This window comes from Alnus glutinosa, chromosome 11 (assembly GCF_958979055.1).
Source record: "Alnus glutinosa chromosome 11, dhAlnGlut1.1, whole genome shotgun sequence".
Lineage (NCBI taxonomy): Eukaryota > Viridiplantae > Streptophyta > Magnoliopsida > Fagales > Betulaceae > Alnus > Alnus glutinosa.
The window spans coordinates 28591875-28610176 of record NC_084896.1 but is presented as its reverse complement, the minus strand read 5'-3'; the positions used below and the strand labels follow the sequence as shown (position 1 = coordinate 28610176).

At 35.3% G+C, this 18302-nt stretch overlaps 2 protein-coding genes across 6 annotated transcripts in view; both read left to right on the top strand.

Moving 5' to 3' along the window:
* Positions 1 to 18302, top strand: part of LOC133881412 (glutathione S-transferase zeta class-like) — a 33365-nt gene that overhangs the window by 12966 nt on the left and 2097 nt on the right. The window contains exons 1-8 of one of the 3 annotated variants that reach the window (XM_062320347.1): positions 10731 to 11068; positions 11212 to 11311; positions 11466 to 11522; positions 11733 to 11818; positions 11967 to 12038; positions 15198 to 15251; positions 16741 to 16816; positions 17781 to 17842. In XM_062320347.1, coding sequence (XP_062176331.1) covers positions 11060 to 11068; positions 11212 to 11311; positions 11466 to 11522; positions 11733 to 11818; positions 11967 to 12038; positions 15198 to 15251; positions 16741 to 16816; positions 17781 to 17842 — 516 coding nt within the window. In that variant the 5' untranslated portion in view covers positions 10731 to 11059. Of the gene's footprint in view, positions 1 to 10730; positions 11069 to 11211; positions 11312 to 11465; positions 11523 to 11732; positions 11819 to 11966; positions 12039 to 15197; positions 15252 to 16740; positions 16817 to 17780; positions 17843 to 18302 lie in introns of those variants that run through there. The other 2 variants (XM_062320349.1, XM_062320348.1) reach the window with 2 other exon arrangements.
* On the top strand, positions 746 to 8778 carry LOC133881978 (glutathione S-transferase zeta class-like). Of its 3 annotated transcripts, XM_062321056.1 has the most exons (11): positions 753 to 1009; positions 1153 to 1252; positions 1395 to 1451; positions 1650 to 1735; positions 1866 to 1937; positions 3920 to 3973; positions 5557 to 5632; positions 6581 to 6642; positions 7394 to 7453; positions 8040 to 8167; positions 8568 to 8778. In XM_062321056.1, exons 1-10 carry the CDS (start codon positions 1001 to 1003, stop codon positions 8148 to 8150), a joined length of 687 nt encoding a protein of 228 aa, XP_062177040.1. In that variant the 5' UTR covers positions 753 to 1000; the 3' UTR covers positions 8151 to 8167; positions 8568 to 8778. The 3 variants fall into 3 exon arrangements, with proteins under 3 accessions (XP_062177042.1, XP_062177041.1, XP_062177040.1); XM_062321057.1 differs by lacking the exon at positions 7394 to 7453 and having other exon boundaries at positions 750 to 1009; XM_062321058.1 differs by lacking the exons at positions 8040 to 8167; positions 8568 to 8778 and having other exon boundaries at positions 746 to 1009; positions 7394 to 7486.

Genomic DNA, 18302 nt, shown 5'->3' with positions numbered 1-18302 from the left:
TAATGTCACGTTTGATAGATAGGAATAGGTCCAATATATAATGGAATAGCTATTCTGTCCTTTAGTTTTTTAGCATTCTCGAGAATAACCATTTACAGGAATGTAATGGCCCTGAAAATATATATATATATATATATATATATATTTTTTTTTTTTTTTTTTTTTTTTTTTTTTTTTTCTCTTCCAAAAAACCAAAAGTCTTCATACTCCTAGAAGCTCTTCTTTCAAGGCTGCTGGGAGGAGATTGGCTTTCAATTCCTCTAGTCTAAGTTGTTCTCAACCTTTCATGGTTTTGTTGTGTTATTTTAAAATCGATGTAATTTTTACAATTATTATTTAATTGTAGTAGATCATTTTAACCACAGCATAATTTTAAAAACAATATCAATTTCGAGATAACATAAGAATAAGGAAGAAGCATGACTCGTTAAGCATGTAACGTTTTGTTTGGGTTTGTGATTTCAAAAAGTACGATTTAAAAAAGTGATTTTTAAAAACGCAGTTAAACGTTTGATAAAATTGCAATTTAGCATTTAAAATCGCAGATTAATCCTTTAAAATATTGCATTTTCAAACAAATATCTCATTACCTGCAATTTGAATATGCATTTTTTCTACGTTTTTAAATCGTAATTAAAAACGTAATTTTAAATGGTTTATTTTTCACAATTGATTTAAAATCGTTTTTTTTTTTTTTTTTTTTTTTTTTTCTACAAAATCGCAAGCCAAAAACGCACCCTAAACAAATGGGCTGGTGTAACTGTGTAAGTGTGAGTAATCAATTGGGAATGCAGTCGACGACACCGCAGAAAGCCAACGGCCAATAGACAACCGCGACGCGAACTTTAGAGTTGGATACCACTGCATGTCTTGTTGGGATTGGATTGGCCTTAAAGAGTGCGTCATCACTGGCTGTTTTGTGTTGCGTTGTTTAGGGGTAACCAAATCAAGAGATCGCTGATCGATCGAATTATCCTTCTTTGTTACTTTGGAGCGGATCATGGCATTGGTATGAGCTATTACAAATTACAGTCAGTATTCTCGTTCTTTTTTATTTTACTTTTAGTATATGAAGATTTGTATATGTGAGAGGAGACTGAGAATTGGTTTTATTCTTTTCTTTATTTTTTTGGCGGGGGGTGGTTTGATTAGGTAAGTGGAGGCGGAAATGGCGATCAGAATCAGCTGAAGTTGTATTCGAACTGGAGGAGTTCTTGCTCCCGCCGTGTTCGTATTGCCCTCAACTTGAAAGGTAAGCCCTTTTTTTAAACTTCTTTAAACCATTGTCTTTTGACTTTAGTTTATGGTTAGTCGATGATTAATGGTAAGCCCCTCTAGTCTTTTATTGATCCAGTACTGTTTGACTGTTTCAATTTTGTATAAATCATATATAGAGCTGAAATACGAGAACAGAGCAGTTAACTTATTGAAGGGAGAGCAATTCAGTCCAGGTCAGTTTTGCTTCTCTTTTGTTCTTCTTATTTTTTCCAAACCTTGTGCATGTGTTCTTTTTCTCAAACGCCTGAATGAATTCTATTGCTCTACATGCATGCCATAATTGCCCCGCCCCTTCTACTAAATTTGATATCTCTATAATTAAAGAAAAAAAAAAAAAAACTCTTGAAAGCGTTCTCTTTTTTGCTGCGTAGAGTTTAGAAAGCTTAATCCTCTTGGTTACGTGCCGGTGCTTGTGGATGGAGATATTGTACTTTCCGACTCTTTTGCCATCATAATGGTATACAAGTAGCAATTTTTTTTTTTTTTTTTAATAATTTCTTTACCGTTTGTCTCATTAAACATCCCCTTCATGTACATTTTCAATCTTTCCTATAATGGTTCTTGTTGTACTTTTGTAACGCATGCAGTATTTAGAAGAGAAATATCCCCAGCATCCATTGTTGACTCGAGATCTTGAGAAAAGAGGCATCAACTACCAGGTAATAATGCATCTATTTTTGTTTTCTTTTGTTTTTTTTTTTTTAAAAAAAAAAAAAAAAATTCATTAACCAGTATGAATGGATTGATTATTGATTCTTGACTAAATCAAGAACCTGTGTGCTTGCACTTGAAAAATTGCAAATTATACTCGTCAGTTCGCATGTGGGAGGTTGCTGTGCTATTTTGTGCTATGAGGTTTCTTAACCAACTTCTCTTATGCTCAAACTAATAGATTTCAGTAAGGTGAAGTATGACTCTTTATATGAGTTTAAGCTTAAGAACCCATATTCGTGAGCTCTACATATTCCATCAAATGCTCTTGTTAGAAAATGTGAATTGTTCCTTGGCCATTGAAGTACTTTATCTCAAATATTTGTCAGTTGTACACAACAATTCTGACTAAAACTATTTACAATAGATTTCAGTAAGGTGAAGTATGACTCTTTATATGAGTTTAAGCTTAAGAACCCATATTCATTGAGCTCTACATATTCCATCAAATGCTCTTGTTAGAAAATGTGAATTGTTCCTTGGCCATTGAAGTACTTTATCTCAAATATTTGTCAGTTGTACACAACAATTCTGACTAAAACTGTTTACCTCTTGTCTGGAAGTGACTCCAGTACTTGCATTTGTTAGTAACTCACACAGAGTTATAACCATGTCATGAATAAGAAAGTTTGTAGAAGTGGGTTTTGTAGTACCACTCATAAATTTCAAAGAAATTTGGAAGTATTTAAAAACATAAATGGTCCTTTCTTTCTTCGACCGATTATATTCCATTTCGATTCGTCATGGAGAGGGTGACAAATTAGTGTGGAATCCCTCTAAAAAAGGTTTATTTGAGGTGAGATCATTCTACGAAGAACTCTTTAGGAAAGATGGTCCATTTCTTTCATTCTTTCCTTGGAAGAATATTTGGCGAGTTAAGGCTCCAACAAGGGTGGCTTTCTTCGTATGGTCAGCAGCTTTGGGCAAAATCTTGACTCATGATAATTTGCGTAAGAGGAATGTAATAGTAATGGAGTGGTGTTGTCTATGTAAGAAGAGTGGGGAGACTATTGATCACTTGTTACTTCATTGTGAGGTCGCCCGGGCTCTTTGGAGCTACGTTCTTATTTTATTTGGGGTGGAGTGGATTATGCCTCGAATGGTGTTGGAGCTAATGAATAGTTGGGGGGCGGCGATTTGGAATGGTCAACTCAAAGAGGCTTGGCGGTTAGCTCCTCTATGCTTGTTGTGGTGTATTTGGAGGGAGCGGAATGCTCGTCTGTTTGAAGATGTAGAGACGACTATGGTGGAGCTACGGAAGGGGTGGCTAACTACTTTATATTCTTGGATAGCGCCACATCATAGTTTGAGTGTCTTTACTTTTGTAGAGTTTCTAAATGTATTTCCTGTCCGACCCTTTTAGGGGCTCTCTTGTATACTTCCCGTGTATTAGGGTTGCGCCCCTTTGCGCTTTTTAATATAATTGCCATTACTTATCAAAAAAAAAAAAAAAAGAATGTTAACACATGGACAAAGATAAGCTTAAATATTTATGAATCTTAATATTGGAGACCAGTGCATGGCCTCACGGCCCATGGAGAGTGTTAAAAATCTGAAATAAAACCTGGATACACATTAACAAGGATGGCTGTGTCTGCTGTTGTCGTTCTGAAGTAATGTCCAGTATATGGGTGCCTTAAATTTTTCTGACACACCTGCACTTAGTTGTATTCTGCATGATTAATAACACTAAACGGATTGTTTTGTACATGGTAGATAATATGTAAGAAAAATCCTTGTTTAGAATTACTTTCTCGTCTAGCCTTCAGGGATAGATGCTGGAATAGTAATGACAATTTGAGTTTCCTGATGTAATCAGGCATAACTGTTTGTCTGGTGTTATCTATTTTTTCCTAATATTCACCAATGTTTTTCAAGTATGTTTCAGATTCAGAGATTAATGGGGTTTCTTTTACCACATGATATGTAGGTTGCCAATATTGTTTCCTCAAGCATACAGCCTTTTCAAAATCTAGCTGTACTGGTATGTAGCTGAGTGAGACTTTTGTGGTTATATATCCATCAGTTATAATTGAGACAATATTTGTATAATTAGGGTAGCAAATGAACTAAGTTGTTTATTAATAGTTCCAGCTCAACTAGTATATACTTGATTAAGTTTAGTTTGATTAATAAACAAAATGAGTCTGAACAAAGATTTAAGCTTGTTTATCAAATGAGCCAACTCGTATAAAATTGTATAGCTTCAATTTTATTATTTATAATTTTGTAATGATAACATTTTAAGTATATAGAAGTGAGAAAAAAGAATCCTCTTGTTAATGAGATAGATATCGTTTGAAGTCAAAATTGGATCATATGAAGGGAAAATAAAAAAAATTACTCTAAAAAAAAAGAAAAAAGAAAGAAAAAAGAAAAAGAGATTCTCTGCCTAGGTTTTCAAAACTTTATGAATAACTATTTTCGTCCAAACTACCAATGGATTTGTTGCTACGTAAGCACTTCACCAAGTCACTATAGCCGTGTATGAAATTCCAATTATATTCTCAACAATAACAAAAATAGTAAAAAGAAAAAGAAAAAATGGAAAAAAAGAAGAAGAAGAAGAGTACAAAAAAAGTTGGTTCTATGTGGGACTTGGGTGGGGGTCGTAACTCCACCCGCCATCTCACATATCAATTTTGTTCAGTTTTTTTTTTTTTTTTTTTTTTTTTTTTTTTTTTTTATATATATATATTTTTATTATTTTTAAGGATAGAATTGAAATTTCACACAGATTGTAGATATGATGTGTCAAATTTAATACGTGGTTGTGGTGATCTAGCAACGTGCTTACGGGTAGCAACTCCGTTAGTAAGTTTGATGGAAATAATGATTGAGGAAGTAAATCGCAAAGCTTTGAAAACTAGATAGGAAATCCTTTTTTTTCCTTTTTTAGAAACTGTGGTAGCAACTTTTATACGCGTTAAAACCCAGAGAGTACTTTTTAATTTTCCGCTATAAATTTGTAGATATGGTCATAAAATATAATAGTAATAGTCTATTTCATGATAAAAAAAAATTATATGATTTGTTACAAATATAAGGTAGGCGAATTTAATTTTCATAAGTTCATAAATAAAAATTAGTTTATCTAATTAACTTGAATGATATAAACTTAACGACAATTATAGCTTGGATTTATGGAAAAGTACAAAATTTCAATAATGGTATTAGAGAAATGCTAATTCTCCATCTCTATCCATATTTTTTTTCAAATTAACCATTAGATCTATGGGTCCCACATGGTTGATTTGAAAAAAAGATGGATGGGAGATAGAGAAATAACATATCTCATGGTCTTAATATTTTATGAGGAGATGAAAACGTTAACTAAGCGCTCATGAGCACACTAGAGCTTATTTGAAAAATAAATTAACTAAGCTTGAACATGTAATTCAGTTTGGTGATGAGCTCGAGCTCAACTTGTATTCTAAAGAAAATTAAACAAATTAATCTTAAATTTTTAATACTCAGCTCAGCTTGACTACATCCTTATTTGTTATTTATGACATTGTTAGAACATATATGATATTAATTTTGCTTTTCTGCTTTTCCCATTTACAGAAATACATTGAAGAAAAAGTTGGTCCCAATGAGCCACTTGCTTTGGGTAAACAGCATATTGAAAAAGGTTTTGCAGGTAAACTTTCACTAAGCTGGCACTGAACCCAAATCCTCCCTCCCACTCCCTTCACCCCCAGAGAGGAGACAAATACCAATTTATACATGACACGTGGAATTTAAGTTCAATCTTACTTTTCTGAAGGCTAGGTTGAATTAATATATTAGATCTATGGCACTAGAGTTGTTGAAGATCTTTTGGGAATGGATTCAGCCATGGATGGCTGTCCAAGCATTATTTCACAACAAGCTGATGACAAGACCAATTCTCACACAGCCATTGAATGAATATAATGTATACAGAATTTGAGCATTCAGTCCCTCCATAAGCTATTTTGGAGATATGCCTGATGACTGTAATTCTTTGATTTTAATTATCTCTATGAGTTACAAACTATCCTCACGGTCAGCAGCTCACAAGATTAACAGTATCAGCCCCACGGTAGGCGATTCGCTTACTTATTAGTTATAAAAAAAAGTATCAGCTAGGTCTATTATCAGTAGACTTGATATCAAATTTTTAATGTAACTTCAACTTTCTAGGTTGTGTGACTAGTTTTTCATTACTCATAAAGTTCAAGGGAGTTTAACTATACATAACTTGGACTTTCTACTTGGATAGAGTATTTTTATTTTTTATTTTTCTATAAGTGCTTAGATAGAGTATTGTATCATGTAGAAGACATGTTAAGTGCACAATGGATTCTAGATCTGGTGGAAGGATCGTATCTATTTGTTTGTTTGGATAATCAGGTGAATGTTCATATATCCAATAATCCAAAGACCAATCATCAGAATAATTGGGGAGAAACAAAGGGTGAATGCACAATTTTATTTTCTTGGAGTATCTTGATCTTTCTAACGACTTTTGATTTCCTCCTCGCCTTGTGCAGCCCACTATGTGATAGTTTCTGCTCCTGAATGGCAGTTTTGGCTTAAATTTGATCGTTATTTCAATTTGTTTCAGCACTTGAAAAGCTGTTAAAAGACTATGCTGGTCGATATGCAACTGGAGATGAAGTTTTCCTGGTTTGTTGTCTTGCTACATCTATGTCTGTGCCTGTGAACTTGCATATAGTAGACACTGGACTCTTTGCAGGCATTTTCTAGAGAGGGTTTGGAAGGTGCTACTGATATATTATGGCTCTTAAGAATGCTTTCTTCTAAGTTGGCTATCTAAATTTAATGTACTAGGTACCTAACCCTAAACACACAATCTTTAACCCTAGATCCGTTCAAACTAATTTTAAAAAATTGGCTACTGCACAGAGAAAGACTGGAAAACAAAATGTGTCTTCTGAAATCTTCAATTTGGTACCAAATATTCCAATAATCCTTTGGGCTTCTTTGCTAAGAAAATTGTCAACCATCCTGAAGTTGCTCTATCTTCTTCACCGGAAGATCTCTCTTGATGTTGTTACAACCTTAAGTATTGAGACCAACTGCTACCTTCTGGCAGCAGAACACAATATAAAATATCTGAACCCACTCCTCAATCTTTTGATTCTTTGGGACTGCAATCTGAAAATGGTTCTTCTCCCAAACCATGGATTTCGAGACATGAAGGCACCAAACTCTCTAAGCTCTAGGCTTTGGGCATAAGTGTAGAAACGTACACAATTGTGCTGATTCTGGTCTTATACTCTACATGCCTTAGGCACATTGCAGTATTCTAGAACTTCACTTTCTACTGTGCTGCAGTACAAGAGCTTGAGTGGAATTCGTTCATGAATTAAGGTATTTCTAAAAAGATAAGGTAATGCATTCTCTATTATTGCAGGCAGATTTGTTTCTAGCGCCTCAGCTTGATGTAGCGACTAAAATGTTCAATGTTGACATGGTATTGTTCATTCTATAAGTTAATGTGGCAGCTACATGTGTAGGAAATATCTCTAATTTATATTAATGGGAAAAACAGTAGCGGTGTTACTAGTAACAATATTTCTTCAGAAAAAGTGCAAAATAAATAAAAATGAAAAAGAAGGGGTGGATGGCTGACGTTTTCATTAAATGCATTAAATTTATCTGCAATCTGGTTTAATACCAACTTTTCCTTTGATATGCTGTATTTACACTTTGTTGTATGAACAGTAGCTGCACTTTGTCATGGACCTAGAGTTTAGCCTTCATATATGAGGATAGTCTTTTTCCTTTTAGGTTATAAATGCTACTGGAACCTGGCCATCAACTAGAATTTTTGCTGTGGATATTTTTGGCTTCATTAGTTTTGTATTGTTTTCTCCTTTTGTTGCTTCTTTGATCTTGTTGTTTAATTATTAGAAGTAAGATTATGAAATTCTCTCTCTTTCTCTTTCACTCTCATGATAACAACTATATCCAGTAGTCCCGAAATCTAGGGTCTACAGTATTTCTCTATCTGTGTTTACTGACAGGTTTCCTTATACTCTTTCAATTTTATTCTGCAGACCCAATTCCCTCTTTTATCCAGGTTGAATGAGGCATACATTGAGATACCAGCTTTTCGAGATGTTTTGGCAGAAAAGCAGCCAGAGGCTCCTCCTGCAAGCACTTGTTAAACGAATTGGTTAAGGAGGTGCGTAGAAACATTGCAGAATCAGCAATTATTAGCTATTTCTTATCCATCAGGTGTCCAGTACATACATATACATTCCAGAAGATGGGACCAGCATATATATATATATATATATCTTTTCAATAAGCGTTTTGCTTAGCAAGTGCTGTTTAAAAAAGGGAAGATGAAAAAGTCTTTCTTGGATAGATTAAAAACACAAGGTTTAAATCTACAAAGCTAGACTCAAATTTTCCGATCATACGGGTTCCATTTGCGTGCGATGCTTTTTTCAATTTTTAATTGTTGCATGGTTTTCTTAATGCTCGTTTCGTTGGTCATATAAATTTGTTTGAAATTGTCATTCTTGTTCATCTGAAACCATTTTTCTATCAAGCTTACACTTCCAATCTCAAAATTGCAGCATGAAGTACCGCGTGGTCAAGCTTTAAGATACGCATGTGAGAGCACATTTGTATCTAGGTGTTGCAATAAAGGTCCTTACCGTACGTCATGGAATCGTGTGGAATAATGTTAATAACAGTTGAGACTGAATTGATACATACAATTAACGGTTTGGATTGCCTGTTTGAATTCCCTGAAATTCAGTTTGCTTTCAGTTGTTATTTGTGTTCTCTCCTTTTTGTTTTCTTCCAGTTGCATATCAATCAGATATCAGATTTATAGCGGAAAAGGTGTTTGGCTCCTTTTTTTTTTTAATTTTTTTTTATTCCTAAGAAATATTTAATTTATCCAATATCCAAATATGAACTCAAGTTAAATTATTACTTTAGTTTTTCTTTTAATGAGGCATGGCAAAGATCTTTAAAGCCTTTTGAACAACAAAAATAAAAGATCTGAGTTTTTTTTTGACATGTCCACACAAGAGAGAGGATGGGGGATCCGAACTAGTGGCCTTCGCTTCATGAGGCGTGGTCTCCAGCCGATTGAGCTACTTCTTGGGAACAGAAAAGATCGAGTTTAGACTCAAATAGTAGTACCATTCATCCCTTCATTTTGTTTCTTCATCCTAATCACATGAAGCCTGGAAGTCAACACCTAAAGTTTTGAATTTTAAACAGTTTTAATATTTTCATGAGTGACCTCTAGAATGTCTCGTGCCTCCTTAGCAGTTTTTAAAGATGAATACATTAAATTGAGTATTTTTTAAGTTCAGGGGATAATTGTAAAGGAATAAAAATTCAGGTATGTTTAGTAAAGTTTTTCCATGTTTTAATATAGTTCTTTTTACAAGGGGCAATTTAATTTTCCATCCATTGTACCTTTCTTAGACATCATATAGCAGATATTTACACTTTTGGATTTAGATCCGGTGCAATACCTTTTTTTTTTTTCGAGCCGCTCATTTTAAATAAACGACCCAAATTGTGACAACAATACCTAAAAAAATTATCTCATCATCATAATAATGTCACGTTTGGTAGATAGGAATAGGTCCAATATATAATGGAATAACTATTCTGTCCTCTGGTTTTTTAGCATTCTTCAGAATAACCATTTACAGGAATGGAATGGCCCTGAATAATATATATATATATATATATATATGTTAAATAATGAATTGTATAATGATTTGATAAAATAATTCAAAAACATAATATAAAGGAGAATCATTTAGTGAAGATAAAGACAAGTAATAAACATTCTTACTTAATATATTGATTCAAAGTGGAAGTAGATACAAGATTCAAAACCTTGATGCAGAGGCCGAAGATATTAGGAAATGAAAAGAAAAAGAAAAAGAAAAGATAATACTGGATACAAAGGATAGAAATGATACAAAGGCTAAGGACGATAGGCACTCAAGTTATCTCTGAGTTGCGTCTTAAATGACCTCTCAAATAGCCTCTGCCTTCTAACATATCTTACAGGTCTTTTATAGGCTAGAAGAAAAGGAAAACTACAAATATGAACAGTAGTAAATATTGTGCATATCTTTTTGAACAGTAAAGGTAGCAATAATTCAATATTCCACATGTCTTCTGAACAGTAAAGGCAGTAATAATTCTTGAGTCTTCTGAGCAGTATTGATTATTTTGTCTTTTGTGTCGGCGGGTGTGAAAATGATTCATAAAGTCTCCATGTCATAAATGCCTTCTTCAAAAGTCTTCATATCATAATTCTTCTTTATAAAGTCTGTCATAATGCATCTTCATAAAGTCTTCATGTCATAATGGTTCATCATATAATACCCCTTAATGCAATTCTTCTGTTAATTGTCACTATAATAATCATCATACAAATCATAATCATGATCGGTGAAAGTAGGTTACCATTCATCTTCTAGATAATTACATACGAAAGTATCATGCCCCATTCATTACGGTATATATATATATATATATATTTTTTTTTTTTTCTTCCAAAAAACCAAAAGTCTTCATAGCAGCTTATCACTCCTAGAAGCTCTTCTTTCAAGGCTGCTGGGGGAGGAGATCTGGCTTTCAATTCTTCTAGTCTAGGTTGTTCTCAACCTTTCATCTTTTTCTTGTGTTATTTTAAAATTGATGTAACTTTTAAAATTATTATTTAATTTTAGTAGATCATTTTAATCGCAGCATAATTTTAAAAACAATATCAATTTTGAGATAACGTAAGAATAAGGAAGAAGCATGACTCGTTAAGCATGTACTAAACAAATGGGCTGGTGTAACTGTGTGAGTGTGAGTAATCAATTGGGAATGCAGCCGACGACACCGCAGAAAGCCAACGGCCAATAGACTACCGCGACGCAAACTTTAGAGTTGGACAACGACACTGCATGTCTCGTTGGGATTGGATTGGCCTTAAAGAGTGCGTCGTCACTGGCTGTTTTGTGTTGCGTTGTTTAGGGGTAACCAAATCAAGAGATCGCTGCTTGATCGAATTATCCTTCTTTGTTACTTGGAGCGGGTCATGGCATTGGTATGCGCTATTACAAATTACAGTCAGTATTCTCGTTCTTTTTTATTTTACTTTAAGTATATGAAGATTTGTATACGTGAGAGGAGACTGAGAATTGGGTTTATTCTTTTCTTTATTTTTTTGGCGGGGGGTGGTTTGATTAGGCGAGTGGAGGCGGAAATGGCGATAAGAATCAGCTGAAGCTGTATTCGTACTGGAGGAGTTCTTGCTCCCGCCGTGTTCGTATTGCCCTCAGCTTGAAAGGTAAGCCCTTTGCTTCCCCTTTTTTTTAAATTTCTTCAAATTATTGTCTTTTGACTTTAGTTTATGGTTAATCGATCATTAATGGTAAGCCCCTCTAGTCTTTTGTTGATCCAGTACTGTTTGACTGTTTCAATTTTGCATAAATCATATATAGAGCTGAAATACGAAGACAGAGCAGTTAACATATTGAAGGGAGAGCAATTCAGTCCAGGTCAGTTTTGATTCTCTTTTTGTTCTTCTTATTTTTTCCCAACCTTCTGCATGTTCTTTTTCTCAAACTTCTGAATGAATTCTATTGCTCTACGCCTCTACATGCATTCCATAATGGCCCCGCCCCTTCTACTAAATTTGATCTCTCTATAATTAAAGAAAAAAAAAAAAAACTCTTGAAAGCATTCTCTTTTTTTTTTTGGCTTCGTAGAGTTTAGAAAGGTAAATCCTCTTGGTTACGTGCCGGTGCTCGTGGATGGAGATATTGTACTTTCCGACTCTTTTGCCATCATAATGGTATATAAGTGACAATTTTTTTTTTTTATATTTTATATTTTATTTTTCACAATTTCTTTACCGTCTGTCTCATCAAACATCCCCTTCATGTACATTTTCAATCTTTCCTATATTAATGGTTCTTGTTGTACTTTTGCAACGCATGCAGTATTTAGAAGCGAAATATCCCCAGCATCCATTGTTGCCTCGAGATCTTCAGAAAAGAGGCATCAACTACCAGGTAATATTGCATCTGTTTTTTTTTTTTTTAAATAAAATTTAATGCATCACTTTGAAACAAAAATTCATTAACCAGTATGAATGGATTGATTATTGATTCTTGACTAAATCAAGAACTTGTGTGCTTGCACTTGAGAAATTGCAAAGTATACTTGTCAGTTCGCTCACGGGAGGTCACTGTGCTATTTTATTCTATGAGGTTTCTTAACCAACTTCTCTTATGCTCAAACTAACAGATTTCAGTAAGGTGAAGTATGTGTTAAGGATAAGATAGTTAACTCACACAACACACCCGGATCCTACTCAGCAACCACCACTACAAATTCAGCCTCACTCATGGACAACAGACAAACCCTAGAACAATTAGCCGTGATTCAAGGGAGCCTTCCTCAACATGAACAGATCCGAATTTCCTCACCATATCAAACCTATAGCTAGCATATCTGTCATTATTCTTGCACACTATTCCTATTGTACACTCAACGGCTATATTGCCATCTTTACCTTCCTAGGAAAGAATGTTACTTACCTTATCTAGCATATGATATTATATCATGCCATGTACACGGCATATTGTAAATCCCTATAAATACTGTATCAATACTAAACCTAAGCATCAAGTGCTTAAGGTTTTTACCCTAATATTCTTTTAAGTTTACATGGTATCAGAGCCAAACCGATAGCCAACGCTCTTCCATGGCCAACACAAATGCTGCACCTGCTGAAACCAATCCTTTGATGCCCAATGTTACATAGCTCGGCGGCATCAAATTGGAAGGCTCTAACTACCTCGGATGGGTTGCTTAGTTTCAACCTATCCTATGTGGTTATGAACTCTAGGGATTGCTTGATGGGACGGAACCCTGTCCTCCCAAAACCATCGCCAATGCCACTGGTGATGCCCAGATTCCCAATCCAGCCTATGTTGCATGGCTGAGACGAGACTAACAGCTTCTAAGTCTCATTATCTGCTCTCTAGCACCTTCACTTGTGCCATCGATGTATGGTTTGAACACATCGTGTGATGTCCCACATCGCCTGGGAATGAGGATGTGCTTATATGTATAAATGCACCCTATATGACACAACGCGTTTTAAAGCCGTGATGGCAATGAACCTATCAGAACTCCGCAGTTAAGCGAGCCGCTGCGAGAGCAATCCCAGGATGGGTGACCTCCTGGGAAGTCTGATATGGGGAGCCAAAAGCGGACAATATTGTGTCATTGGGGGTGGATCGTTACAAATGGTATCAGAGCCATTGCCCAGCCTGAGATGGTGGGAGCGTGCACAAGCCCAAGAGGGTTGCCGGCGGGCACTCGCTGGGATGCCAAGAATGGGGTGATCCCATGAGGGTCGCCAGCGAGGACGCTGGGTCCCAAGGGGGGGTGATTGTGATGTCCCACATCGCCTGGGAATGAGGATGTGCTTATATGTATAAATGCACCCTATATGACACAACGCGTTTTAAAGCCGTGATGACAATGAACCTATCAGAACTCCGCAGTTAAGCGAGCCGCTGCGAGAGCAATCCCAGGATGGGTGACCTCCTGGGAAGTCTGATATGGGGAGCCAAAAGCGGACAATATTGTGTCATTGGGGGTGGATCGTTACACATCGAGGATTGCATGGACTCTCTGGCTACACATTTTGCTGCTCAGTCCAGATCACGCATCTCCCATCTCAAGCGTCAGTTGCAAAGCTTACAGCAGGGGAATAAGACGTGCACCGAATACCTCAACCAAGCCAAAGCTTGGGCTGATGAACTTTCTGCCGTAGGTAAACCCGTTGATGATGATGACTTGATTTCGCTCATCATCAATGGAGTCAACCCTACTTTTAATTCCTTTGTTACTGCCTTTACCCTACGTGACCGAGAAACTACTGTTCATGATTTCCAATCCGAGTTGCTTAGCCATGAAATACTTCTTCAAAACCAACAGCAAGCACTTAACGCTGAAGCCGGTTCCTTTGCTCTTCATGCTCATCGATCGAAACCACCTTACAGTTCCAACTCCTTCCACAATAGTCCTAACAACTTCCGCAAACTCAGATTCTTCCCTAAACCACCTGGTCAATTTCGTCACCCATCTCCACACAACCACCAGTATCATATTCCACCCTTCTCTCCAAGAAATCCACCTCCACAACAGCCTCAAATTTCCACTGCCGAGCACTTCCTCTCTGCTACTGCCCTGCCTCCTCGCCAGTATTCTCCCTGCCAGATTTGTGGCAAAAGCAGCCATGGTGCCCTCGATTGGCTGATTGTTCTAGGGTTTGTCTGCTGTCCAGGAGTGAGGCTGAGTCTGTAGTGGCGGATGCTGAGTAGGATCCGCGTGTGTTGTGTGAGTTTACTATCTTATCCTTAACAGTATGACTCTTTATTTGAGTTTAAGCTTAAGAACCCATATTCATTGAGCTCTACATATTCCATCGAATGCTCTTGTTAGAAAATGTGAATTGTTCCTTGGCCATTGATGTACTTTATCTCAAATATATGTCAGTTGTACACAACAATTCTAACTAAAACTGTTTACCTCTTCTCTGGAAGTGACTCCAGTACTTGCATCTGTTAGTGACTCACACAGAGTTATAACCGTGTCATGAATAAGAAAGTTGGTAGAAGTGGGTTTTGTAGTACCACTCATAATTTTCAAAGAAATTTGGAAGTATTTAAAAACATAAATGAAAGAATGTTAACACATGGACAGAGATAAGCTTAAATATTTATGAATCTTAATATTGGAGATCAGTGCATGGCCTCATGGCCCATGGAGAGTTAACAATCTGAAATAAACCTGGATACACATTAACAAGGATGGCTGTGTCTGCTGTGATCATTACTTTCTTGTCCAGTATATGGGTACCTTAAACATTTCTGACACACCTGCACTTATTTGTATTCTGCATGATTAATAACACTAAAAGAATTGTTTTCTTCATGGTAGATAATATGTAACAAAAATCCTTCTTTAGAATTACTTTCTTGTCCAGCCTCGAGGGGATAGATGCTGGAATAGTAATGATGGTTTGAGTTTCCTGATGTAATCAGGCATAAATGTTTGTCTGGTGTTATCTAATTTTTCCTAATATTCACCAATGTTTTTCAAGTATGTTTCAGATTCAGAGATTAATGAGGTTTCTTTTGCCACATGATATATAGGCTGCCAATATTGTTTCCTCAAGCATACAGCCTCGTCAAAATCTAACTATACTGGTATGTAGCTGAGTGAGGCTTTTATGGTTCTGTATCCATTAGTTAGAATTCAGACAATATGTGCATAATTAGGGTTGCAAATGAACTAACTTGTTTATTAATAGTTCCAGCTCAACTAGTATAAACTTGATTAAGTTCTGTTTGATTAATAAACGAATTGAGTTTGAACAAAGATTTAAGCTTGTTTATCAAATGAGCCAACTTGTATAAAATTGTATAGCTTCAATTTTATTATTTATAATTTTGTAATGATAACATTTGAAGTATATAAAAGATGAGAAAAAAGAAAAAGAAAAAGAATTCTCTTCAATGTGATGCATATAGTTTGAACTCAAAATTGGATTATATGAAGGGAAAATAAAAAAAATTACTCTATAGGTTTTAACACATTTCAAAATTGCTATCTATGTTTATCCAAAAAAAAAAAAAAAAAAAAAAAAGAGGGGAAGAAGAAGAGAGATTCTCTGCCTAGGTTTTCATAACTTTATGAATAACTTTTTTCGTCCAAAAAAAAGTGAAAGAAAAGTTGGATCTATGTGGGACTTGGGTGGGGGCCGCAATTGCACCCACCACATCACATATCCATTTTCATCAGGGTGTTTTTTTTTTTTTTTTTTTTTTTTTAATGCTACTTTTATTATTTTTAAGGATAGAATTGAAATTTCACACAGTTTGTATACAACATAGATATGATGTGTCGAATTTAATACGTGGTTGTGGTGATCTAGCGATGTGCTTACAGGCAGCAACTCCGTTAGTAAGTTTGATGGAAAATATGATGGAGGAAGTAAATCGCAAAGCTTTGAAAACTAGATAGGAAATCCTTTTTTTTTTTTTTAAGAAATTGTGGTAGCAACTTTTCCGCTATAAATTTGTAGATATGGTCACAAAATATAACATTAATAGTCTGTTTCGTGATAATTTTTTTTTCTATGATTTGTTACAAATCTTAGTAGGCGAATATAATTTTCATAAATTCATAAATAAAAATTAGTTTATCTAATTAACTTGAATGATATAAACTTAACGACAATTATAGCCTGGATTTATGGAAAAGTGCAAAATTTCAATAATGGTATTTGAGAAATGCTATTTTCTCCATCTCTATCCATATATGTAATTTTTTTTTTTTTTTTCAAATCAACCATTGGAATTGTAGGTCACACATGGTTGATTTGAAAAAAAGATGGATGGGAGATGAAGAAATAACGGGTCTCATGGTATTAACATTTTATGAGGAGAGGAATACATTAATTAAAGCGCTCGTGAGCACACTTGAGCTTATTTAAAAAATAAATTAACTAAGCTTGAACATGTAATTTAGTTTGGTGATCAGCTCGAGCTCAACTTGTATTCAAAAGAAAATTAAACAAACTAATCTTAAATTTTTAATACTCATCTCAGCTTGACTACATTCTTATTTATTATTGATAACATTGTTAAAACATATATGATATTAATTTTGTTTTTCTGCTTTTCCCATTTACAGAAGTACATTGAAGAAAGAGTTGGTCCCAACGAGCAACTTGCTTGGGCTAAACAGCATATTGAAAAAGGCTTGGCAGGTAAGCTTGCACTAAGCTGTCGCTGAACCCAATCCTCCTTCCCACTCCCTTCACCCCCAGAGAGGAGACAAATGCCAATTTATACATGACACGTAGAATTTAAGTTCAATTTTACCTGTCTGAAGGATGGGTTGAATTCATACATTAGAACTATGGCACTAGAGTTGTTGAAGATCTTTTGGGTATGGCTTCAGCCATGGATGGCTGTCCAAGCATTATTTCACAATAAGCTGATGACAAGACCAATTCTCACACAGCCATTGAATGAATATAATATATACAGAATTTTAGCAAGATATAGGGGAAGATATCTGATAATAGTCTTTGCGAATAATATTGAGTTATGATATAGACACAATCTGAGCATTCAGTCCCTCCATAAGCCATTTTAGAGATACGCCTGACAACAATAATTCTTTGATTTTAATTATCTCTATGAGTTCCGAAATATCTGCATGCTCAGCAGTTCACAAGATTAACAGTATCAGCCCCACGGTAGGCGATTCCCTTACTTATAAAAAGAAGAAGTATCAGCTAGGTCTATTATCAATAGACTTTATATCAAATTTGTAATATGACTTCAACTTTCTAGGTTGTGGTACTAGTTTTTCATTACTCATGAAATTCAAGGGAGTTTAGCTGTACATGGACTTTCTACTTGGATAGACTATTATTATATCATGTAGAAGACATGTTAAGTGCCAATGGATTCTAGATCTGTTGGAAGGATCGTATCTATTTGTTTGTTTGGATAATCAGGTCAATGTTCATATATCCAAAGACCAATCATCAGAATAATTGGGGAGAAACAAAGGTTGAATGCAAAATTTTATTTTCTTGGACTATCTCGATCTTTCTAACGACTTTTGATTTCCTCTTTGCTTTTTGCAGCTCACCATGTGATTGTTTCTGCTCCTGAATGGCAGTTTTGGCTTAATTTGATCACTATTTCAATTTGTTTCAGCACTTGAAAAGCTGTTAAAAGACCATGCTGGTCGATATGCAACTGGAGATGAAGTTTTCCTGGTTTGTTTTCTTGCTCCATCTGTGTCTGTGCCTGTGAACTTGCATATAGCAGACACTGTACTGTTTGCAGGCATTTTTCTAGAGAGGGTTTGGAAGGTGCTACAGATGTATTACGGCTCTTAAGAATGCTTTCTTCTAAGTTGGCTATCTACATTTAATGCACTAGGTACCTAACCCTAAACACACAATCTTAAACCCTAGATCCTTTCAAACTAATTTAAAATTGGCTACTGCACAGAGAAAGGCTGAAAAAAAAATGTGCGTCTTCTGAAATCTTCAATTTGGTACCGAATATTCCAATATTCCTTGGGGCTTCGCTAAGAAAGTCGTCAACCAGTCTGAAGTTGCTTTATCTTCTACACAGGAAGATATCTCTTAATGTTATTACAACCTTAAGTATTGAGACCAACTGCTACCTTCTGGCAGCAGAACACAACATAAAATATCTGAACCCACTCCT